Genomic DNA, 26,817 nt, shown 5'->3' on the forward strand with positions numbered 1-26,817 from the left:
TGGCTTTGCCTTTATTAATCCAGTGAAAAGGTAGGCAGGGGAGAAATCAAGAGAGAAGAATACCGTAGATTCAGAAAGAAACTTCAGAACGAAAACCATTGGATGTTTTTATAATATGCATTGAAACACACACAAAAAAATGAGAGATAAAAATCTATTCCAAAGAGTGAGGCACACACGATGATAATTAATTTTGAAAATCAAAGAAAGTTCTTTTTCTGGGGTCGGTCGTGAGGCTTGAACTCTGGTGCTTGGGTGCTGTCCCTGGGCTCTTCAGCTCAAGGCGAACGCTCTACCGCTTGAGCCACAGCACCACTTCCAGTTTTCTAGTGGTTTTTATTGGAGATAAGAGTCTCATGGACTTTCCTGCCTGGACTGGCTTTGAACCTCAGATCTCAGCCTCCTGAGTAGCTAGGATTTACAGGCGTGAGCCACCAGTGACCGGCTCAAAGAAAAGTTCAGTTCTAACAGTATGAAGCACAGGAACTATGATATGCATTATATGTCAACTGAATTGTCAGCACTGTGGAACTATTTTTTTTTTAAACTGAGCAGCTTTTCCACTAGTGTCAAAGACGTGTTTTGTAGAAGTCATTTACAAGTTCTACAATTCCAATCTCTGACTGTTTAAGTTGGTTGCAGGTACTTACCCTTCCATCTTTGCCGACAGCATCCATTTCTACTTCCCGGGCCCCCTCAATAAATTTTGTCAACACTACTGGGTGCTCCTGTCAAACAGAACACAGAGGATCAAAAGCTTCAGCTGCATACACAGGCATAACATAGAGAAGCCAAGTACTCTCAGTAAATATCAGGACACTACTCAGAGTAAGTTAAGGCTAATCAGATTACGTGAAATATGAGTTCATGCTCTGTTTACCACAAGGAAAAGGGGTCTTTCTTGTAGCAAACTGGAAAGTGAGTTCTGACATGTCAAGTATTGCCTTCTCCACCAGCTAGAGAAAAGGGCTTAGGGGCTACATAGAAGTAGAAAGTGACTTCCTTGTCTGTTATTGGAATCATGACACTTTCTCCACTTAATCTATAATTATAGATAATTGTTAGTTCAACTTCTTTCTCTCTTCCTACGCTCCTCTTTCCAAGCACTAAAGTGCTGATGTCAGTTCTGTCTCTGAAGATTGTGAATAGGTTTAGAAGGAGAACAGCATTGCATTTTGGTTATAGTGGAATAAAGATGAAATCCTTAGCTGGGCACCAGTAGCTCATGACTGTAATCCTAGCTACTCAGGAGACTGAGATCTGAGGATCCTGGTTCAAAGCCAGCCTAGGCAGGAAAGTCTGTGAGACTCTTATCTCCAATTAACCACCAGAAAACAGGAAGTGGTGCTGTGGCTCAAGTAGTAGAGCACTAGCCTTGAGCTGAAGAGCTCGAGGCCAGAGCCTAGGCCCACAGTTCAAGATCCACAACCGAGAAAAAAAAAAAAAAAAAAGAAGAAGTAGAAGAAATCCTTTCCCTGAAATGAATATTCCTTAGCCTGATCTGCATGTTCTTCTTTTTTTCAACCATTTCAGATCCTTTAGGGGTTGTCATGATCAATTGTCCCAAAAGAGTTGCTAGGATGCTTTCCATGAACTGATCTCCACTGCCAGGCCCAGATTAAATAGAGGAAGTTTGGACAATCTCCTACCCTGAGATGCTTCCTCCTCTTCACCTCGAACTGCAACAACTTGAGCCTCTAGCTTCTTATCAGATCTTGTATTTACTCATTTCTGTCCCTCTTTCTCCCATGCCCTCTACCTGTTCTCTCCTTAGGTTCCTCTTGCAAATCTCAATGTACCCATTTATGTACTTCAAATGATGACTTCTCTCTGAATATTTCTCTAACTCCTTCTAGGAACTAAGGAAATTCATCATCTTACATGTATGTAGGTTAAATTCAGCATATCTTCTCTAATAGATCATGTCAAATAGAATTGAATTAAAAAAATTAAAAATGATAATCACCCTTTTAAGAATTAATTACTAAATTTATTACTGTTTTTTTTTTTTCAAAAGCCAACTGGCAAAGAACTTGTTAGTAGGCAAAATGATTTTTCTTCCTACTTCTGCCCTTTTTGTCAAGTATTCAGTGTTTCCTAGAACAGGTTTAATGGAGCTTTGTTGATACTCACATATAAGTTGTTTTCCTTCTCAAAATCATGACAATATAAATTCAAACGCAGATCATTTACCCCCTGTCTTAATCAGTCAGGGTCTCTCAACAATCTGGAGATGGGAATTCTTGTAGTCACTTACAGAGAGAGTAGTTACAAAGCAAGCTGGACCATCAGGAGAATGCTGGGTGTTAGTGGAGAATGGCTTCAGCCTTGCTCAGGGAAAGCTCTGGGGCACGAGTTACATCACAGGGCTAAGCTCTGGCTTGAAGCACAGTTTGCCATTGCCTCTTTGAAGGGGGACCTAAGCTGTGGGGAACTGAGGAATCTCCCACTCATTCAAGAGCACTTTTCCAGAGGAGTAGAGCTGGAAGTACAATCAGCTAGCAGGGCAATTGGGGGATAAGCATCCCACAGATCGGGATTTGGAGGAAGAGTGGTAACAACTGCAGCTACCCTTTGGCCAACCTTAATAAATGTCATTCTTTGAACAACATGATACGTTGTTGCTCTGGTTAGAACACAAATTTCCAGGAACTATTTCCAGCTTCTTTTGCAGAGTCCTCCATGATTTTTTTTCTTTTTTTACTCAGCCCTCAAAGGATGGTACTTCCTGGTGTCAGGCTGAGGTGTTCCTGTTTCCTCCTTTTGAGAACCCAAAGCTTCAATTCAAAGATAAGCTATTTATCCCAAAGTCCATAGCCATCTTTAGACTTAGCCATGACCCTTGTTCCCAGTTTAAAATATTTGTCTCAAAATCACTTCCAATTATAGTCCTTATGGAAAACTCAAAACCTTCTAGAGATTAATTCAAAAACTTATATAATTAATTCAAACATGGTTAATTATTTGATTTTCTTGTTTATAGCCTTTTCCTCTTTAGTGTCCCTTATCTCAATTAATGTTACTACTCTCCACTCCATTGTCAGGACAAAAATTCAGAAGCTATTCTTTATCCATCTTATCCATCTTTACCCTTAACCCCTAACATCTACTAATTGCCCCTGGTGCACATGCTCAATACATCTGTCCACTTTTACTGCACTATTCTGATCCTCATCTTTCTCCCATCTTTCTCCTAAAGCAATAGCAATAGCTCACTCACCTCTTTCCATAAATTTAGACTTTCCCATAATCACTCTCTGCATGACAGCAGACTAATCAGTATAATTACTGTCAACGTTAGTTTTCTAGCCACATAACAAACGCTTTGTGAATTTCTAGAAACCATATGCTCCTTCTTACCTTCAAACCTTTAAATGTACTGTTTCTCTCTTCCTACTCATGTTGACAATAAATTAACCATTACATATCAGTATAAAAAAATCTCTTCCCCAAGGACTGAACATGGGAGGCTTTTACACTCTACCCTCAGAACACTATATTTTCCATATTACAATGCTTATTGCTCATCATCCAATGTCCTTACCAAAAGAAGTATGTAGGAATAGATATTATATATTTTTTTCCACAAACATATCCTTTTATAATAATAACAATGACAATACTACCTATTAAGTAAAAATGAAAGCATATACAGAATAATTGACAGTGTAATGTTGAGTATCCAAAATTTTTCTTTTTTGGTCAGTCGTGGGACTTGAACTCTGGGCCTGGATGCTGTCCCTGAGCTCTTCAGCTCAAGGCTAGCTCTCTACCACTTACACAGCACCACTTCCATTTTTCTGGTGGTTAATTGGACATAAGAGTCTCACAGACTTTCCTGCCCAAGCTGGTTTTCAACCTTGATCCTCAGATCTCAGTCTGCTAAGTATCAAGTATTCCAGGCATGAGCCACCAGCCCACCTGAGTATCCAAAATTCTGCAATAGTTTGATGGGAAGAATTGAAGCAGAAAATGTTCAATCAGGACATATCTGTTAAAAAAAAATAAAAGTTGATACTATATGGCTAATCATAGTCCTAAAAAAAGTTAATCTCCCTCCAAGTAGAAATTCTGTGAGGTTTAGTGTTATAAGCAGGAAAGACTACTTGTCTCATCACTTAAATCGTTTGCATAATTGTTAGCTTTTGAAAAGGAAACAAAACAACAATAACAACAATAACAATCAACAAGAGGCCTGGTGCCAGTGGGTTTCCCCATATATCAGAAGACTGAGATCTGAAGATCACAGATCAAAACTAGCCCGAAGTCCATGAGGCTCCTACTGTAGCTCCCATTAATCATCAAAGAGCTGGAAGTGGAGCTGTGGCTCAAGTGGTAGAGAACTAGCTTTGAGCATAAAAAGTTCTGACACAGCACCACACCTGGAGTTCAAGCTCCAGGACTGGCACAAACACACACACACACACACACACACACACACACACACACACACACACACACACACACACACAAACACACACAGACTGGGGATGGGGAGAGACAAGGACATGGCAGAGGATAGAGAAGACTATTCATGTCTCTCAAGCAGACCAATTGACTCCTTAACATCCATACTAATGTGAATCCAAAATCTATGTGATTTTCTTTTTTTATGCTCTTTGCCTCTTCTCACTCCTTATCCTTATCTTAATGACCCAAACACCTTTGGAGAGTAGAGCAGTCATATAGGAAAAGGCCCAGCTTCATATGTTTATGAAAAGTCCAAGCTTTTTATTCCCCTTCGAAATGCCTCTGATTTCATTCTTCAGCTCCTTCCAAATTCCACTTGCCTAACATCAAACTCTTCTCTCAGTTGTCCTTTTTTTTAATCTCAACTGGTTTTTGAAAGCTTTTAAAAGGAAAACATTACTTTCCTCCTGTTCAGTACAAAGTCTGCAAATCAATAACACCACTAAGCAAATCTTAAATGGCTCTCTCCATAGTAACACCAGAGGAGAAAATAAAAGCTAGGAGCACTGAGGGAAGGTGGTAGGAGTCACTAAAGAATTATAAACATTTTTGCTAGTTCACAAATGAAATGTGACAAAATGAAGCAGGAAAGAAAGTCAATAGGTAAACAAGGGGACTTACTATTAAAGTTGCATAGTTGATGAAGGACAAGTCTCAGGCTTTGAAAATTAAACATCAAGAAAAATGTTTCCCCACTGAGACATACAAGTTCAGAAATAAGCTGTCCAGTGTCTATCTCACAAGAACAAGATGTCTATTTAGCATCAATGAAGGAAGCTGTTATGGTTAAAAGAAGTGTGTTTGGGTTTCATGTTAACAAGAAATGGTCTCAGGATGGCTAATTTTGATTGCTGACTTGCTTATAGTTAGACACCTGACTCAGTAAAGCCCACCTCTGCTTGTTTCCAGACAGAATCAACTAAGTGGCAAAGGTCCATCCTGAATGTTTGTAAAATAATGTCGAAAGTTTGGATTTAAGTTGGAATGAAAAAGGTAAAGTCAGGTCATGACAGACATTTCTCCTTTTTTCTGTTTCCTGGATGTCATGATATTTACCACTCTCTTGACCATCTCCACCTCTCCATGATGGATTGACACCTCTCACATAGTGAGCCATACTAAATAATTCCTCCCTTTAAATTACACTCAAATATGTTGAACACAATGGTGTAAAACTAAACAACACAGATACTTATCCTTCTGTACTCTACAAGTATAAAAGCATATAAATCTGCTTTGATCAAACATGGACTGGTTTTCTACTTGTTTCATCAACCCTAAGAATACAGTTATTATTTCTCAGTCAAGCATGAAAAAAAACCAACAATGTGAGGAAGCAGAAAAACCATCCCAATAGTTTTGAGTGCAAGCAAAAGCAGCATACATCCCAATGAATAGGAAGAAAAAGTCACTGTAAGGGAATTGGACTCTACCTGAGAGACCCTTGTGGCCTCCTCCAGGAACCTCTTCATCTCATCCTCTGAGAATACCACGTTCATGGCAGACCCACTGGGAACAGAGGGCGGAAAAAAGGTTACTTTACCACTTGAGAAAGCAACTACACTTGGATTCTTCCTCAGAAGAGTGATGGTAAATCCTTGGTTCTAAACGGGGCTAAGTAAGAAGATAATCTTTTTTTTCTTCATTTCAGGCGTGAAGTTTTACTTCACAATTACCCAACGTAAAAGTCCCCCAAAGTTGAGAATGGCCCTAGAAATTATACTTCCTCAAGGTAATTCTTTCTCATTTGCTGTTTGAATACTGTCCTTGTTCCAGGTAGTTCTCAAATCTTAACAAAATTCAGCACAGAATATCATTTCTCAAGCCCTGTTCCTTCAGAGTTCACTACCAACAGTTTATTTTAATTCACTAGTATGTTGCCAACCCAGATCATTCTACCACAAAATGGTTCATCCTATCATAAAAGAATTAATCCTTTAATAGCATTTGTGAATATAAAACACTCTATCTGATGAAACTTTTCAACTATGTTCTTTTTCCTATATACTTACAAAGCAATGCTATCTAGAATCAATTTATGCTGAATTTTGACATTTTCAAAATGGGGTGGGAAGGGTGGGAAAGTGGAATAACAAAGGAGAAGAAAAATGGGAAGGAAATTACTTTCCACTTCCTTTTAAAAAATAGTATTTTCTGTGCTTTTCTATTCTATTCTAATTTCCTACATAAAGAACATTAATTACATTATCTGTTTAAAAGAGAAAAGCTAGAGCAATTGTTGATAAGTCAAAGGATAAGGAACTGTATGTAACAAAGATATAGATTGCCATATATTATTCCCCAAGCTTCCTTAAATGTTTGCATTTTTTAAAATTAATTTGTGTTAATTCTTCAAAGAAGACATATTATCAGACTATAGTTACACAAGCCACACCAACAAAAAGGCAAGTTTTCCACCTCATTTGAAACTTTTCATTATTTTAAAGGATTCCATCTCAAATTCCATTTACACTTTCAAATTGTGCACAGAAAATTGTATTTCTCTTATTATCCCCTGTTCAGTAAAATCATTCCTTACATGTGGTAACATCTGAGGAGAGGAAGTGATAATTCACAACTTCTCCTTTGATGATAGAACTTAGGTTCAAAGTTGAATATGAAAGATTCTCAGTGCCCAAATTCTTCGCCATCATTTTATTTCATCTGTTCAAAATATCTGATCTCAAAAACTTAAAATTTGAAAACAAAGGCTCAATCAGAAGGGTCTGAAAATTGTCAAAGAGAAGCTCTCACTTCTGAATACCAGGATATAGCTGTTGGCAAACGATGTTCCAATTTTTGTTTTAATTGTCCTCTTTTCTACATAATATGGGCACGTCTCAGTTTGGCAAGGAAACACCATAAACTAATTTTGTTGTTTTTTTGGGGGGTAGGAGGGGGGTCTGGTTGTGGGGCCTGAACTCTGGGCCTGGGCGCTGTCCCTCAGCTCTTCCGCTCAAGGCTAGCACTCTACCACTTGAGCCACAGCACCACTTCCGGCTTTTTTCTTTTTGCGTCTGTGGTGCTGAGGAATCGAACCCAGGGTCTCTGGCATGCAAGGCAAGCATTCTACCACTGAGCCACCTTCCCAGCCCTATAAACTAATTTTGTAATGTAGGGCTGTAGTCTCTCCCAGTTGCTACTCCCTGAACAAAAGGCAATAACCTGAGACCCACATATGGGTCCTCAAACTGCTCTATGATGACACAGTGATTGCAGATGCAGTTGCAAATTACTCTGAATCATCAAAGCCTAATACTATTAATATACAGTCTGTATTTCTGTTTCTCCCAAAACGTGAATCATTGTTTTTTTGGAAGCTAATATATTACCTCAAAACATAAGAAGGTCTCAGCAAGCAGGGGTAGCCGACAGACTTGGCAAAATCCAGTGCTTCATTCTAATTAATAGAAACAACCACAGAAGATGTATGAATAGTTTGAAACATGCATAAAAATGCAGACTGATATCTTAGATCAAGGGGTAGCCTCACTCTTTTCATGCTTTCTCTCAAAAGACTCCATTAAAATGCAAATGGGACATTGGAATACATAAAATTCCTCCTTTCTAATTCTAAATATCAAATCTAGTTCAGAAATAGTTTGAACTTCTTTTCATTGTCTGAATGTTAATGAGAATGCTGCTGTCTATTTATAATCAGCATTTAAGTACAATCATGGAAATACTACAGCAAAACTTTACACTAAGTGTACTAAGCAGAGCGGGTATTCTCTCCCTTCTCTAGTTAACACCTCCAGTAGTAAACATGCAGAATATGACCCCTCAAAACTATTCAAAAGAGACCCTTGATTCTTTCCATACCAAAGTGTTAACGGCTTTCCATGGTGCCTGGGCCACCTTCAGTTCATCCAAGACAGCAGAGAAAATGGAGCGATCCTCAGCCCTGTCGATCTGCAAAGGACTTGTGCCCATGATCTTCACACCATTCTTGTACAGAGGGACTGCCAGGTTATTTGGAATCTGACCCCCAACAGATATGATGCAGCCACCACAAGCCTAGAAAAGATATTCACAATACCAACCACTGAAATAATTCCATCAAGAATGGACAATGGCTCCTACACAGCCTCCACTTCCTTACAGGAAATTCCTAACTTGATTGTGATATTTGCATCTCTCTTGTTAAGGAATGATATGGAGTCATTGCCTAGAAACAAAGAAATTTAGTTTTGATTTTCCAGGCAATTACAAACTATACAAGACTTCCACAAAGCTGTCCTATTGAGACGTTTGCATGGATGGCAATTTGGGGGGAAAAAAAAACAAATTTGTTCCACATCATCAATTCCTTCCTGGGGCACTGTGGTAATTTATAAATGAATGATTATTTTTCTTTTTAATACACCTGTATTGTATCTCTATATCACAAGACATTGCTTTCAGATTAAAGCACCCTACAAGTTATTCCCTTACTCAAATTTGGCCTAGATATACTGTCAAGTCCCTTAAGATTTTCTGGCTCATCCAGTGAGACTACTCTACTCATTTCCCCAGTCTACACCCCCACCATCCTCCTGATGACTTAGTACTTCACCTTGTACCCAGAAATGGGCATAATTCCTATTTATTTCGCACTTTCTTCATAATCATTGTCTGAGACTTTAGCATTATTCCAAATACTTGATTAATATGTTTCCTTACTTAAAACCAAATGTACTATTAGCATTGAAAACTCCAAGATAAAAATGGAAAGAATTGGAAATCATTATGTTATGTGACATAAGGAAAGCTAATGAAGACAAGCATCAAATTTTTGCTCCTATATGAAATGGAGATCCAAACAACAACAATAACAACAATAATAATAAGCACAACAACAATACATGGTGGCAAAAGGAAACTGGGAAGATGGTGAGACAGGGAAGGGAAGGAGAAAATAATGAAGGGAAAACATGATCAAAGTGTACTATATATGTGTATATGAAAAGAGCATAACAAAAGCCACTAAAACCTGTTACAGAAGAGGGGAGGAGGAACAGTAGTTAAGAAAGAATGATGGGGTGAATCACATCAAAGCACATTATACTCATGCATATAAATATTACGATGAAATTACTATCTACAACAACTAATTCATGCTCATAAATATTGTTAGAAAAAAAAAAGTTAGCACATCCAGTTTCACACTTTCCTATTCACACTTTCCTAAGACTGGTGTTGGATTTAATAGTGAGGATGAGAGGTGATAAAGGGCAGGTAGAAGTCCTTTCCTTGTCTTGTCTTGGTTCCCCTGTACAACACTTAGCTCAGCCTTCTCAATTATAAAATTAAGATGATGACACCTGCCTATTTCACAAGGCTGCTCCATAGATTAAATGATGTAATCAACATTAAAGTCTTATCTGTAGTGTGAGTTTATAAATAAGATATCATTATTAATATAAAAATTAGGATATTGAATATGTCATTGACATAATTATTGTTTATCCTAGTGACCTACTAATGAAACTAAAATTACTAAGAGATGTATGTGTGTGTATATATAAATGGGTATGTATGATATATATGCGCCAACTATATGTAATCATGATTCATGATTGTTCTGAAATACTCTCATATGGGATGAAGCTGCTTTCTCTATGATGGGAGCAATTACAGTACTGCCTAAACAAACCCCCTACAGTGTGCTTAAATGCAATGTAAAAATTATCTACCATTCTCAATGTTTTTCATTGTGCTTGAATGACTTTACCATTTTTGAAAAATGTCCAATATACATTTTTCAAAACCATTAGAAATATTATCCTCTTTATAATAATATTAATTGTGGGTTTTTTTCATTATCTAACAGTATTAAGATTTTAGAGCTTAAAAACTAATTCTTAGCCAGGTGCCAGTGGCAGGCGCCTGTAATCCTATCTATTCAGGAGGCTGAAATCTGAGGAGTGAGGCTCAAAGTCAGCCCAGGCAGAAAAGTCCATGAGACTCTTATCTCCGATTAACTACCAGAAAAGCAGAGTGGTGTTGTGGCTCAAATAGTAGAGTGCTACCTTGAGCTGAAGAGCTCAGGGTCAGCACCCAGGCCGGAGTTCAAGCCCCATGACCAACCAAAAACAAAAACAAAAACAACTAATTCCTCAATTAAATGTCTACAGAAAAGTCTCTTAGGCAAAAAGTTTCAAAATAAGAGCTTAAAAATTAAGGGAGAAGTTGCAAAAGCTGAAGACATTTGGACTGAATAGGAGGTTAAAATTGAATTGAATAAAACTAGCTGTATTAACAAACATAGCAATAATTTTTAAAGTAGCTCTATTAAATTAATTGCCATTTTCTATGAAATCAACAACTTTGAAAGCAAGCAAATGGTAGTTGCTGCTACACTATTGGAAAATTTATTATATATTCTATATTACATATTTTGGCGCTCACAATATCATTTTCAGGTGATTATTGATAAACTACTTTATACCTAAAAAAATGAGTCTCACTGGTGAAGCGACTTGCCTATACTTATTATCAAATACAACGTTGGTATATGAACTCAGCTTTATAGTCTAAAAAATAGCTGTGTCCACCTAATACACCAAATATTTGAATATAAGGCTACCATACTTTTCTAGCTGATTTTAAGGTACTTAATGTTATAAGATCAGATAAGAGCTATTCTTTGGAAAAGTAGTGAACAGAAAAACTTTCAGTGTGAAACCAAATTATCAACATTGACCTCCAGAACTATAGATCATCATTGGGAAGATAAATCATGTTTGCAGGAATGGTACAAATAAAAAACATGATGCCAGTGCAGGTTTTGCCAATCACAATAAAAGAATTCAGCATGAAAATATGTTTGATGATGAGATTAATAAAAGACAGTTGCATAAAAGAATCTAATCTACAAGTTTCCTTACTTCCAAACACAGAACTTGTAAAGACATAGGGACAGGAACCTGGTACCACAATCAGAGAAATCACCATCATCATCACTGTAATAATCACCATGTCTAAATAGTTCTAAGTAATGTATTCAATAAAATCGTCTAATGTTCAGACTGGAGACATGGATCAAATGGTAGAGCACTTGCCTAGCAAGAAAAATAACCTTTGGTTCAAACCCTAGTTCTGAAAAAAGAAAGTGACAATCAAGTATCAGTTCCCTAGATAACTAAAATATTTTAAGATATTCTAATAATGCAGAAGACGCCTAAAATGATGGGAAGCAAGTTCTCTACCACTGAACTACTTTATTTTTTAATGATATCGCTAAGTTCACACAAGAATATTTCAGAAAAACATTCCAGTTGCAATCACACTAAAAATTTACTTGAAAACACTGAAGAATTAAAAGAAAATTAAAATTTACTTGAGAACATCTTAACTTCTCTTAACTACTGGTCAGCCATAATAAAAAGCTGTATTTCAGGCAAAATGCATTGTAGGAAAATTCATCTTACTAATACAAATAGCACTTGCCTCATTAAAAGTAGCCCAGGCATTTGCAATTTCATGGGTGATTTCTGATTTACAAAATTACACTATTTATACATCTGCCAATGAGAAGCATCATGCTTCATGTTTTACTAATTTGCATTTAGTACCACATGTTTTACATTTTAGGCAGAACCTTAGGATTATATTTAATTACAATTAAACCAAATGCTATAAATGAACCCCGTTCTCTTTTAAAGCAGTGCATTCCCTAATGAACTTATCACTAATTAATGCTTATAATTAATTCATTCATTTAACTCTTTGTGTTACAAACGTGCTATTGCATACATATGTGTACAATACAGGACTGATATAATTCAACCATGAAGCAGATTGCATTTTAACCTGATACAGTCAAGCAGAGTATGCACTGTAAAATCAGCAAAAGACTTTCCATGCCAGACAGGGATATCAAAAGGTATAAGACATGTTCCCTGGAATTTTTAGATTAAATTGACTTTTGTTTGTGTTTTTGTTTGCATTACTTGCTTGTGTTGAGACTGAATCTTATTATTTTGCCCAGGCTAACCTTAAATGATTTTTCAGCCCCAGCCACCTATGTAGCTGGGACTACAAACACAAGCCACCACACCTGGCACAAATTCAGTCTATAAATAAACCAATACAGAAAGAGTTCAGAAATGAGTCCTAAATTTTGGCCAGCTAATAGAAGAAAAATAATTTTGTTTATATAACTTTTCAAACAGTAAGTCTTGAAAGGAATCAAGGGAAAATATGAATTTTGAAACAGATCTGTGGTAAGGAATTAGCTAGAATGATATTGAAGGCAAAGCTGCTGGACAGTAGTTATTTCGATCACTGTAAGATAACCTGTTCTGACCAATCCACAGTAAATGTACACTCAATTATATTCACATGACGATAGAGGAGAAGCTGTAAGAGAATGCCAGAATAGAACCAAAAGCACTCAGGATTCTCTCTCTGATCACAAATGGAAGGCTTACACTGTCATCTGACAGAACAAGGAACTGAATGATTCCTGGTGAACAACTGGATTTATTTATCCAGGTACTATCCATCATTGAATCATATCACATGGTCTATTTATATGTATGTAGATGAGGAATCAAATAATTCTGAAAATATTTATTGAGAGACCATCTTGTATTAGGGAATATATGGCCATAACATGTTAAAAGGAGTTTTCACTACAATAGAAAGGGGAAATGTTATATGAAACAATCATTCTGTGCCAAGACCTCAAGCATCTGAAACTAAGTGAATGATTTCTCTCAGAGTTCCACTACAAACACAGGCAGTGAGACACTGGAAGTTCTTTCCCCTAAGGGGAATTAGGATATGAAATTATACATGAATACAGGTATGCAAAGTACCTATTGAATAGGTAATTCTTTTTTCTGTTTTTACCTCCTGTTGGTAGATGTCTAGGATTCTCTCTAAAGACAGCTCTTCAAAGTACAGTTTGTCACACTCATCGAAGTCAGTGCTCACGGTCTCAGGATTACAATTCACTACCACAGTCTTCTTGCCAAGTTGACGCAGTGTGCGGATACTGGAGACAGCACACCAGTCAAATTCCACACTGCTGCCTGCAGAGATAATGAGGTTAGGCAAACAGGTAAGAAAAGCATGAAGTTACAACACAAACAGAAGCTGAAATATATCACCAACTGGTCCATCTTAAGGCAGCTACTGGCTCTCAATACAACACCTACCGCCCCCCCCCACCCCGCCCCACCAACCCATCCCCTGCAAATTGCAGACAAATTGATTGAAAAAAATAGGGACTTAATCATAAAATGTTGGCTTCGTGCTTTATGGTAATTTCTGAACTAGGTCATCTCCATATTTGAAACCGTCAGAAAACCAGTGTTATGACTGATCATTTAAATAATAAAAAAAAACCCACTGACTTAAAAGAAATAACAAGTCAACACATTGACTTCAAAATACAGAAAGAATTAAGTCAGGGCTAGAATCTTTGGCTTTTTGTTTAGTCCTAGTTTTTAATCTAGTGTTTAGGCCTAGTTAGTGTTTGAGGACTAAACCCAGTGAGTGATCCGTAAGGGGACATACTTTTATCGACTAAAAAGTATTTTCCTTTCAAAGCACATCTTTGAATCCTGGCAAGACCTCTGCATTCATAGTGAGTGACCTATGACTTCATTTTAAACACACAAATGGGCTAAATGCCTCAATATCACCTCTGTTCAAAGTCCTACGACACGAACCGCTAGAAATTCTTGTAAAAATATGTTAACCAAATAGTAGCAAGTTCATTCTCACTATCATATAAACATGCATTTGATTATCACCTCAGCTAGTTTTCCCTGGGCCACATATAATACAGAAAAATTCTTACATAAATTAAGTTTGAAAATGAAGAATACAAGGTCCACAGAAAACAAGGGTAGATGCTGGTAAAGGTGCTTAGAATAAAAGTCATAGCATAACTGCTATGGTCTAAATGAGTCAAAATTCACATGTGTGAATTTTGGAAGTCTAAGCCCTTTAAGAGGTGGGCCCGTATAGATTAATGCTGTTATTATAGAGCCTTGGAGGTAAGTTCATTGTGTGTGTGTGTGTATGTGTATGTGTGTGCACGCACGTGTGCATGCCTTTCTTCCTTCTGCCATTAGAGAACACAATATTCCTCCAAAGGACACAAGTTTTAAGATGTGATCTTGGAAGGTGAGATCTAGCCCTCACCAGACAAATGAACCTGCTGGTCCCTTGATTTTGGACTCCTGCAGAACAGGGAAAAAATAAATTTCTGTTCTTCATAAATTCCAAGTTTGGGGAAATTTGTTATAATAACAGCAATAAAAGAAGTAACCATCTAAGGTATTAAAGATATAGGTAACAGTTTTAACCAACTTCAATATTGGACCAAAGACTGGTAAACTATCTATATTTTGAACTATTGAGTTATTGGTAAAAAAAAACTCTAGTTACATATGTACAACTCTAGTTTTATACATTTCAATAAGATATTCCATAATGTCATGCAGGGATTAGATATAAAATGTACTTATTGATTAATATCACTGTCCATTTGACAAACACTTTGTTACTGTAATAGAGCTTGAGTCATTATTAAATATCTCTTCTTAATTGGCTAGGGAGAAAATGTCACAATCTTATGAGTATGTTTTAATTAGACTGTAAAATTCTCTACCTGCCAAAGAGGCAAACTGTACATCTGCTGTAAACAGAAATCATGTTAGCAGAGATTGTATCTGCAATACAATTTAATCTTTAGCTGTTGTAGAAGGTCTTGAGTACATGTAAATTCATGAAAAACTTACATTAGACAAGAGATAGTAAGAGCTTAATTCCCAATCTTAGTTGTAGAATATTGAGATATAAAAATCAGTAAAGTAGGATGAAAATATTTTTAAAAGTGAGATGGTGAAATGGAAGAAGCAGAATATATAGCTGAGATTTGTGTTGGAATCCCACTCCTACGACTAACTAGGTATAAAGCTTTGAGGTATTTCTCTGAACTTCAGTTTCCTAATTTTTAAATAAAGCATTTAATATAACAGCATATGTTTTACATAGTTCTTGGAATAACAGAATTACATTTACTAATAGATGGTATAAAGTCCCATGCAAATGCAAGACATCACTTACCAATGTGATATGGACCACAGCCCAGTACCATCAGGCCATGGTCATCAAACTTGACATCATGTTCCTGAAGGGAAGAAGTAGAAATCATCATGTGTTATTTTCCCATGCAACTAAACCATGTGTCCTATGTTAAATGTGTTTTTGTCATTCTTACTCTTTGGCATGCCTGTCTCAGGGAACCCACAGTGCAAAGAAGTGAAACATAGACTGAGATACATACTTGAAACAGTCAAGAGAACACAGTATGATTCTATGCTTGTGGACCTAATTGTCTTTTCATAGGCTTTGTTTCATTATCTTAAGACAGTTTTTAAAAGACTGAGTATGCAAGTTCATTACATCGGCCCCATACAATGATATTTTGTTACCAAGTCTACTAGATAATCAAGATTTAAAAAAAAATAAGCACTACTTTACGTGGGGACATCTTCTGAATCAGAGCTCTCAATGGTATATTAGCTGTTCCTACCTGACCATTGTAGGTAACATACAGGTAATTTGTTACTGATGGGTATTCTGCAGCCAGTGTATCAATCTGTAAAAGAAAATTTAAAATTAATTAATGAAAAATTGATCTGTGTTGCCAATTTTTTATTTTTTTATTTTTATTTATTATTATTCGGGCGGGGAGGTCATGGAGCTTGAACTCTAGGTCTGGGCACTGTCCCTCAGCCCTTCAGCTCAAGGCTAGTGCTCTGCCACTTGAGCCACAGTGCCACTTCCATGATCTGTGTTATAACTGTTTTCCAAGACTGGAATTTTGTTGTGCTTCATTCCTATTTTTCAATGCCTACAGTCAACTATAAGTAGAAGGAAAAGCTACGTACAATGAAACTGTCTTCCGATTCTGAAAATAAAAGAAATTATGATATAATCTAGGGGTTACTTGAGCAATAAATATTCACATAACACAGTCTATCAACGGATCACTATAATAGTATGAACTTAATAAATGAACCTAATAAAATGGTTAACTGGTACTCCTGAAAGAAGTCTCGCTAAAGCATTTGTGTTAGGAAATCTAATATTAAGGCAAAATGACCTAAAGTGAACATGTATTTGGTTTGCAGATTAATACATAGGATATGTGCTACCAATGCCATTGAGAAATTGGGTGACATACATACCATAAAAGATAAGCCAGAGTGGGAGATCAGGATCTCATTGGACATATTTGGAAAAAATAAATCAATTCCATTCTCAAGGGCCAGAAGCTCAGCTTAGTGAGCAAGAATTTAGGGCTGCTAGGGCAAGCAGGCAGAAGGCAGGTGTGAAAGGAGAAAGATAATTGCTGAGTAGAAAATGTTTTAGTATGAGGTTTGAGACCTAAGGGTATATATGGATGCCCCTTAAGCACACAGAGAAAAGTCAATAATTTTAAAGGATAAAAAGCAGCTGGTGGTAGTTTAAGCCAAGACATTCTTTCCATTAAAAGCCAAAAAAAAAGCACACCTATGAATGTTCATGTTTGATTGTCATGAATACTAGATGAACTCATTATGTCTAGCCCTATCATAATGAATACTAAATGAATCATAACGATAGGGCAGTTAAAATAAAGTATTATACTGTACAAAGTTTAGTGCCAAAGGAGATAATTCTTATCAAGAGGGTCAGCTACCATTCTGTCCTACAATTTTACTAAGGATCTCTCTTGTTACATATATATTTGGCCACAGGTCAACACCTGTAGGAAAGGATATTTTTAAATTTAGACCACAAAAATCATTCTTATTGTTGCATCTCAGTGTCCTTTCCCTAATAAGAATAAATCAATATTTTCCCATTCAAGCTGAATAAAACTAGTGACATCATGATCATCCACTGGAAAGAAACATAGTTATTTTCTAAATCCACTATTCTTTTCATTGACTTTGGGCTTTTGACTTGATGTGTACATTTCACCACAGAAAGCCTAGGCAGAAGAGCAAGGCTCTTACCTGTTTAACCCAAGGGTGGATGTTTTTCTTTAGCCTCAGCTCCCTTGTCTGGGCCTCGGTCAATCCTAGGCATTTTGAAATCTGCTTGTCTGAGAATCCAATCTCTTTGGCCTTTCTTAGGGTTTCCTCTGAAACAGACTCGCTGAGAACGAATGGAAATGAGAAATACAACTTCAGACTTAGTGACATTATGAAAAGGGAAACATTCAGTCTCAAAATATCGAAGTCTCCTCATTTCCCACCTTGGCACATATTTAGGTTTCTTTGTCTTTAGACAGCTATGTAACTCTCCAATGATCCAGCCTGTATAGGCCCCCCGCTGACATCCCCAGGGGCTCCTGCTTCTGCATTCAATGGTCCCTCCTAGATGCTGATTTCCATAAAAGTCCTCTGCATTTACTGTACTGATGAATTTTCTCATTCAATCATAGTCTGAGATCTCTAAATCAGGTAGTATTATCTATACATTAATTCCCTCAACTGAGGTTATATTCCCATTCTACTGTTCTATTCTTTAGAAGGACAGCTACTCTGACTTGCATTTAGTTGTGCCTCATGCCTAATTTATCTAATTTATCTAATTTTCCCTAAGATTTTCCCCTATGGATCATACTGGATGGCTTTTCACTCTCTACAGAGTTATCATTTCTTTTATTCTTTTCAATAAATACCTGTTTAAAAAATAAAACAAATTGTATTTTTTTCTTCTTTTTCTTTTTTAGTAAGTTTTTTATTGTGAAAATACTGTACACAGGGGTTACAATTACATGAGCAAAGTAATGAGTACATTTTTTATCAAGCATTGTTGCCTCCTCCTTTGTTTTTCCCCTACCATCCCTGCCCTCCAATCTCCATGACTGCATTCCCCTGCCTCAAAGGTGTCAAGTTCATTTTTCAATATAGCATCTTGTACATCTCATTGTTGCAATGGGTCCACCTGTATCCCTATTTAAACAAGTTGCTTTTTTCCCTTCCCCTCCCCAAATTATACCAACATCAAATATGGTGAAAACAGGGGTTATACCATGAGGGATAGGCATACAAAGCAACAGCAAAAAAAAAAAAAAAAAAAAAAAAAAAATCACTTTATAAATACATTAGAAATAATAGCAAGAAAGAAGAAAAAAACCTTGTGTCCTTATCTTGGGGTTCATTTTGCCTAACATCAAGTCAGATAAGATGATGTTAGACTTTTTTTCTTACAGAAAAGACAAGTTTGAAATCAGCTTGTTACTGAATTTCAAAATCCGTAGAAAAATAATTTGCCAAGAATTAAGGTGCAGAACAAGAAAATGCTGCTGTAAAACTCCTCTAACCAAACACCTGTGGGCTTCTGCAAACATTAGCAATACAATAAAGTTCTATTATAACACTTCTATGGTCAATACAACTCAACAAAAATCTAGCAACGTGTGATCATAAAATTTAACTTGTATTAAACAGAGTATTTCCACAAAGCCATGTTAATACGATGCAATTGAATTAAATCTCTTGCATTTCTTTCATTCTAATCTTTAATTGTTCTTATCTAATTAGCTCATATACTGAGTTTGAGGAAGAATCAAATGGTATATATAGTAGCATTTTCCCTGGCTTCCTGGTAGCAATACTGTTTTTTGGTTGGTTGGTTGGTTTTTGGTTTTGGAAGGGGCACACTAGCTCTCCTGATTCAGTTTGTTTTTTCATTTCATCTAAATTCCTTTCTGTCTCAAATCAATGTGCAATTTGCCCCAATGTATTAAATTTATTCTTTTTATTCCTATTTTGAATTTTGATATTCAAGTTCTTATTAAACACTCCCTAACAGTAATATATTTATTCTAGCTAACACCTGAATACAACCTGTTAAAATATTGTTACTCACTTACAACATGTGCCAAGCCCTGTGCTACCCTGTACTCTATACTCTATCCAGTATAGCAGGTGTTTGTTCAATCAAAAGTTTAGTTAATTGGGGCTGGGATGGTGGCTCAGTGGTAGAGCGCTTGCCTTGCATGCCTGAGGCCCTGGGTTCGATTCCTCAGCACCACATAAGCAAAAAGAAAAAAGCCGGAAGTGGTGCTGTGGCTCAAGTGATAGAGTGCTAGCCTTGAGCTGAAGAACTGAGGGACAGCGTCCAGGCCCCACGACTGGACCCCCCTCTCAAAGAAAAAAAAAAAGTTTAGTTAATTAACAATATTATAATTAAAACTTAAATCTATTCTCTTTTTTTTTTTTTTTTTGTCGGTTGTGGGGCTTGAACTCTGGGCCTGGGCGCTGTCCCTCAGCTCTTCAGCTCAAGGCGAGCACTCTACCACTTGAGCTACAGCGCCACTTCCTTAAATCTATTCTCATACCAGCCACTCAATTATATCACAAAGTGAAGACTATGAACTACTTTATCACAGAAATTTCTGCTGATAAGTGTGCTAAAAAAACTACAGAAAATTACTTGAAGCAATGGAATGATAGATGGACCCAGTGAGTGGTCCTATGAAGAAAAAAATATATACTATGGCCATTGAGGGAGAAAAATAGAGTTATACAGAAAGTTCAACTCCCCATTGCAACAATGAGATGTACAAGTCGTTATGTCGAAAGCCAACTTTACAACTTTGGTGCGGGGGGGGGGGGGGGGGGAGCAGGGAGGGGGGGAGCTGGGTGAGGGGACGGGGGGGGGGGGGGTGGGGGGTGGGAGGGAGGATGGAAAGGGATGGGAAGGGGAAACAAAGGAGGAGGCTACAATGCTTGATAAGAAATGTACTCATTATCTTGCCCATGTAACTGTAACCCCTCTGTACAGTATTTTCACAATTAAAAAAAGTTCAATTCTGCACAGATAAAGGAGTTCACATATGCTATATAGGCAAAGTCATCCATGTTTGAACTCATTATAGGTAACAATGGACATGGTAGATAAATGAAATTGACTGTGGCTTTGTAGTTAGAGAGAGGGAATAGAAAACTGGGCAAAGTAAACCAGCACTCATTGTCATTTTTTTTTTTTTTTTTTTTTTTGGTCGTGGGACCTGTCCCTCAGCTCTTCAGCTCAAGGCTAGCACTCCACCACTTAAGCCACAGTGCCACTTCCAGTTTTCTGGTGATTTATTGGAGGTAAGAGTCTCACAGACTTTCCTGACCAGGCTGTCTTTGAACCACAATCCTCAGCTCTCAGTCCCCTGAGTAGCTAGGATTACAGGTGTGAGCCACGGGCACCCGGATCATTGTTATTCTTTGTGCTTAATACCTAATGAACATGTACTGTGCCTCATGCCTGTGATACTTCTATGAACAATGAAAGATAAAATACTGCAATTTTATATTCAAAGAGGTCAAGAACAAATTATGAGAAAGACAAATAGCCATTGATGTGTGGTCAAGAACAAATTATGAGAAAGACAAATAGCCATTGATGTGTGTGCACATTGCAAGAGGTTCTATGACAGAACCTATGAGGCCACCAGTTTCTAAAGGAGAACTCTGCAAACAATTTTCTCAGAGGTTATTATTGAGCTTTTGAGAGATGTTGAAATACCTAAGTTTATAGTTACTTTCAGTGTTCATAAATTAAAGAAATAAAGTTTTCTGTTCTTGCCACTGTTGCTGCAATTTGTTTTAAATAGGAGGGTTCCCATTTCCCTCACCAAGAAGATGTTCCTACCAGTTTCTTGACTGTGTGTGAGTAGGCATTCAGCCTCAACATGGAAGTTAGAAAAACAAAAATCTCTGTATGTTTTATAAACTTAATTCATATGGTTTAGATGCATTGGGGGAAAAGCCACAAATTTCCTCTGATCTGTAATTCAGGCATGATGTTTTGGTTCAGTGGGATAAGAGCATACATATAGCATCGAGAAAACTCTTATCTTTAGGTCTTTCTAGTGATTTGCTAAATAAAGCATTTTTTAATCATTGTTGGATAGCAATGAAGAAAATGCTAGCAAAGAATGAATCTTCAATATGACATTTCTTCATTGCTCTCTGATATAAAACTTCTGTTTTATTACTGTAAAGACAACCATTTAACTTAAATAATTAAAGCTTTCACCCTGGAAAACAATGACTGAGATAGTATGAAGAAGCATCACCACACCGGTGACTAACTATGTTGAGAAACTAGCAGCACTGTGAAAGCAAGTACTTCAAGAGTAAAAACAAGGAGAATGTGTGCAATTGCTTTTAGTATTTGTGGCCATGTTTTTCCATTTGCTTGTTGTTTGGGATATTATTTTCATATTTGGTGTTTTGATGGTTATTTACTGAATATGGTATATCAATGAGTTCTTCAAAGGATGCTATGTTACTCTAAATGAAAATTGTGAATGATGATATTCAGTAAACATAAAAAGAAATCCTTTAGATGACTCACATTTTTCTTAGGAACACAACAAATCTGCATTGTTTTGTGTACATTGAGTAATGAAATCTTTTCTATTTTATTATAGTGTATATAAATCCTCTTATTCAATAGACTGTTGACAGACAAGGCAGACAGGGAGAGATGGTGATAATGATGAAGACAAATAGAGGACAGATATAGAGAGAGAGAGAGAGATTTAGCAAATATTCAGTATATTCAAATAAAAATGAAATAAGAGAAAGGAGAAAAAAGTAAGAAAGAAGGAAGAAAGGGAGAGAGGAAGGGAAGAAAGAGGAAAGAAGGAATGGGGAAAGAGAAAAAAGAAAAAGAGAAATGTCCATTGTGCATGAAATGGAACTGAAATAGCTCTACATCACTAAGACTAACAGAGTTGTTACTGCTTTCTTTTAGCGTCTCTCTACCCAAAGATCTTTCATTGTTTAAAGAGGCCTTTTGGAAGAGCAAAAGTAATACAAAATATTGATTATGGATAATTTTTAAAACTAGCAGTAAAACTATTCCAGTATGGTCAGCCTTCAAATCATATGGGGGTAGAAGTTTGAAACAAATATATCATCCTAGACCTGCACTGTGCTGATCCTTAAACATCTTCCAGTAAACAACAAGAAAATAAATAATTATAACACTAATATGACATGATATTTTAATGTCTTGAAAATTAGAATACCATATTAATATATTCATGCCCATCAATCTTAACTATAATGCAAATATTGGCTAGATGTGCTCATATGAAGTTCAAAATGATGTGTTTTTTATAGCATTCTATTTCTTTAGACATATGTGTAAAATAAATATAAATCCCTTTGATTTGGGGTTGATCCTGATCCACCACAGCAATTACAAAGACAAGCAAGATTAACGGGCCTTTTCAAATGAAGGTTTGCCTGAGTGTACAAGCTGCCCCTAACTCCAACACAGAAAGCTGGCTGACTTTCTCTACAATTTCCTTTATTGAATCTTTCTTCTGCTTCTACATAAAACAAGGCTGGCTGGCATGTCATTACACACAGAAGAAAATTGACTTCATTCCCATCTTATTTTATTTTGTGTCCCAGTATAATAAAATATAAGAGGAGACAGTTTGAAGATATGATTCATTAGCTTTGGGCCAGTGAGTTAGATAAGGTTAAACCTCCTCAGAGTCAGATTCAAGATGAATAATCTAACGTGAGCATAAAGCTCATTTAGCAATGTGGAGATTCAGATATGTTTTCCTCTTCTTATCCACCTATATCCTGCTACTATCTTCTAGTTGGTCTGCTAAAAAGATCTTTCATCAAATTAAGTCAAGGGTTGTTATCTTTTTCTGTTTCTTTTCTTTTTTAAATCCACTAGGTAGAATTTTACTTTAGGAACTACGCTGCAACATTTTTATTTTTTCAAAAGAAAGTGAAACCTTAATTTGGAACAAACCCAGAATTGAGTAAGTACCAAAATACAAATGAATGCTACATTGATCATTCAAAACTGCTTTTAAAAAAGAGCCTCAGTAGGGAATTTATATAGTAAATCAAGGAAGCATTCTGAATAGAGCACATTACAGTAAAATACAGTCTTGAATATGTGTAATATATTATCTTTCAGTTGTTTGATATGTATTTGTAAGGGCTACTATTTTGTTTTTAACTCTTTCAAACACACACGTTAAATCCATACTGCAGAATTGGATCTGCTGAAATATCCTATATACACATTTCTTTCCCTTACATCCTTCCATGTTTCCAGAGTTCAAGAACAAAGTCTTCTAAGATTAGACTTTCACTGCTAAGTAATAAAAATCTAAATATTGAAAGAAAGATACAGCAACTAGCTATGATGCTGGACTTTTCATAATTGCCAGTTTCTCCCTACTTAAGCAGTACAAAATGACACCACAAAATTTTAGAGGGAGAAAAGTATCTTAAAACCAGACACTCAGGCTTTTATATGCTCATTTATAATCTTTGGGCTAGGCAGGTAATCTCTCCTGCTTCCCTACAAGTCTCTCTCCCTCTCCCCGCCCCCCACCTCTGTCTTTCCCACTTTCTGTCTCTTTTCCAATGTAGATTTTGTTGTTTAAAAATTCTATCCTGTTGTCTCTGAAAAAAAACTTTCTCCACTCACACTTGGTCTTCAATAATGAATGATAAAAGGAAATGGAATACATTCCCCTTAATGAGCAAATTCTCACCTGCCAAAGAGGAGCCGGGAAAATCTATTTAACCCAACAGGAGGAATGCCTGCAGCATGGCAATTACCAGGAGAGCCATGCATACACACCATCCGCCCTGCACTTGACTCCTTCTTATCTGATTCACCAATTCACCAGTAATGCTAAACAAATTTCCCTCCAGATTTCACTAGTTTAATGTGGCAACAAGAACTTCTCTTGGCCTACAATTATAGGCTTGCATTATCATCATCACCATCACTATCATCATCATCAGCCCTTTTCAGGACAAAGAAAAGGCAAGAGCAGAAAATTCACTAGACCTGATGCTCAGTAAGGACCACATTGTTCTTTGTCATATGACCTTCCTCTTTCTTCCTCTGAAGTTTTGTACAGCTTCATTGATTACTTATGGCATTTCACAAGTCTAAGACTAGGGCACTTTGATAATAGTATCACCTATGGAGAAACTGTCTTGCCTTCTTTTCATTTGAAGAGATAGCTTGTACCAATTTTCTTAAGAGAAGTACAGATAATATTTTCTTTTTCAAAAACATGTAGCATTTAGAAGAGCAAAGATTTCAAAGAATATAAATGTAGATAGTAGGTAAGTTTCTCTCATTTTTTAAAATTTTTTTATGTATATTTGTTTTGTCTTCTAACGCGAGGCTTCACAATGTAGCCTAGACTAGCCTCAAATTCACCATCCTCCTTGGGATGGTGTTGGGATTATAGATCACTATCTTCAATTTCCACAACTCTCTCAATTTTTGAGACAGCTAAAAGCTAAGGCTTGTTTCTGTGTGACAATCAAGTTTTTGAAGGAGTTTAAGATCTTGATGTTCATCTCATATGAAGGACAACCAACACCTACATCACTGTTCATGTGAAGCCATATCATTATATAAATTAGCTAAAGATCTTTGCATTATCACACTAATGATTTTAATTTTTACATATTGGTTTTCAACAGAGGGCATTCTTAAACTATTCACGTATTATTCACCTATTATTAACAACAGTAACTGCTAGATCAAAACAAAAACAAAAACCCTATGAATTGCATAGAACCTGGGATGACGATTAAGAACACAATGCTGTTACAAATATGTATCACAAAGTATTCTACTACATTTTATCAAATAAGTATCATCTGATTAGAATGAAATAAAAGGCTAACTTTGTACGATGACATATTGTTTCTGTTGGTGCTAACACATTTACCATTTTATTTATTTAGTTAGTTAGTTTTTTTGGCCAGTTCTGGGCTTGAACTCAGCCTGGGCACTATCCCTGAGTTTCTTTTGCTCAAGGCTAGCACTCTATTAGTTGAGTCACAGCACCACTTCCAGCTTTTTATGAGTACTCTATTGGAGACAAGAGTTTCATGGACTTTCCTGCCCTGCCCAAGCTGGCTTCAAATCACAATCCTCTAATCTCAGCCTCAAGAGTAGTTAGGATTACAGGCATGAGCCACAGAATATCTACTATTTTTGCAAATAAAACCCTAGGTTTTCCATGAATATAGATGCAGAATTTGAATCTGCAGAAAATGGAGAACTGATCATTATTTTGATGTACTATAGTCGGTTATTTCACTAGTAAGTTTATTTGAAAGTCCTCTATTGCCATTTCTTATTTAAATCAAGTCAGGTCTGCACAGAGGATTTCCCAAGCACCCTAAGCAACAAATATATAACTTTCAGAGCATGACATACCTGTAACTTCTTGAAACTGGCCAAATCCTACATTAGGTTCCAACTATCTTGAGAAAAATAGTGCATGGGCAATACAAAAGTTTACAACGTCGGTGCGGGGGGGGGGGTGGGGGGGGCGGAGGAGAAGGATTGGGATTGGGGGGGAGGGGGGAGGTTGGGAAGGGACGTGAAGGGTAAACAAAAGGAGAAGGCTGCAATGCTTGGTAAGAAATGTACGCATTATCCTGCCCATGTAATTGTAACCCCTCTGTACAGTATGTTCACAAATAAAATAAAATAAAATAAAATAAAAATGGAAGAAAAAAAAAAGTACTCGATGGAAAAACAAGAAGAAAAAGGACCAAAATAAAAGAAAAAGAGAGAAAGAAGGAAAAGGGTAAAAGGACCATAGCTGAACAAAAATAGCAAGTCACCTCTGTCCAGCCAAGCACTTCCATTCTGTCTCTGGCTTTCCTAGCTAACATACCTCTGGCCACAGCATAAGGCACTAAGTAAGGGGCACTGCACTTTCTATTCCTTGAAAAGTCAAAACTGATCTGGAGAGAGTGTGCTCTTCTTGGACTTTGACTTGACCATCCAGAGTCATAGCCACATCTACTACTCCTGGAGATAGAATCCCACACTCCATCTCCAAGGTCAGACATGGAGGCACATCAGGTATTAATTAGCAGGTGAGAAAATTCTGTGGGGTCAGCAACTAATTATCCAGCTTCCGGAATTCTAGCTCTGGCAGCTTATTCTGTCTAAATTGAACTTTCAATCTAGCCTCAGCTGCTTTTCCCTAGATCTATGTGAACATGGAGATAATAGAGGTGCTTCCTTTGTCAAGAGAAAACATCTGTTTACATGTATGCAGACTTTACCACACAGAAAGAAAAATCTAAAAAGAGGACACTAGTCCATCTTTGTACCCTTGGAAATTGTGTTTACCTTGCCTGAAGGTGACCTGCAGGGCTTTCTCCCAGCCAGGCTCTCTGTCTATTCCCCACAGGGGTACGAAAAAGGCCACGCTGCACACAATGCTTCTGCTCTAAGTGGGGTCAACAATTTCCGGCAGGGAAACATGCCGCTCACAACTTGACAGCTAAGGAGGAACTGATCTCCAGCTGT

At 36.9% G+C, this 26,817-nt stretch overlaps 1 protein-coding gene across 1 annotated transcript in view; it reads right to left on the reverse strand.

The window, feature by feature from the left end:
* Positions 1 to 26,817, reverse strand: part of Cps1 (carbamoyl-phosphate synthase 1) — a 111,804-nt gene that overhangs the window by 23,658 nt on the left and 61,329 nt on the right. The window contains exons 22-29 of the mRNA XM_070017828.1: positions 17,478 to 17,619; positions 16,007 to 16,072; positions 15,538 to 15,601; positions 13,309 to 13,490; positions 8,293 to 8,487; positions 7,803 to 7,870; positions 5,904 to 5,979; positions 651 to 728 (exon numbers count right to left, since the gene is read on the reverse strand). Coding sequence (XP_069873929.1) covers positions 651 to 728; positions 5,904 to 5,979; positions 7,803 to 7,870; positions 8,293 to 8,487; positions 13,309 to 13,490; positions 15,538 to 15,601; positions 16,007 to 16,072; positions 17,478 to 17,619 — 871 coding nt within the window. The remainder of the gene's footprint in view (positions 1 to 650; positions 729 to 5,903; positions 5,980 to 7,802; positions 7,871 to 8,292; positions 8,488 to 13,308; positions 13,491 to 15,537; positions 15,602 to 16,006; positions 16,073 to 17,477; positions 17,620 to 26,817) is intronic.

This window comes from Dipodomys merriami, unplaced genomic scaffold (genome assembly GCF_024711535.1).
Source record: "Dipodomys merriami isolate MVZ:Mamm:240054 unplaced genomic scaffold, mDipMer1.0.p SCAF_1, whole genome shotgun sequence".
NCBI classification, from domain to species: Eukaryota; Metazoa; Chordata; class Mammalia; order Rodentia; family Heteromyidae; genus Dipodomys; species Dipodomys merriami.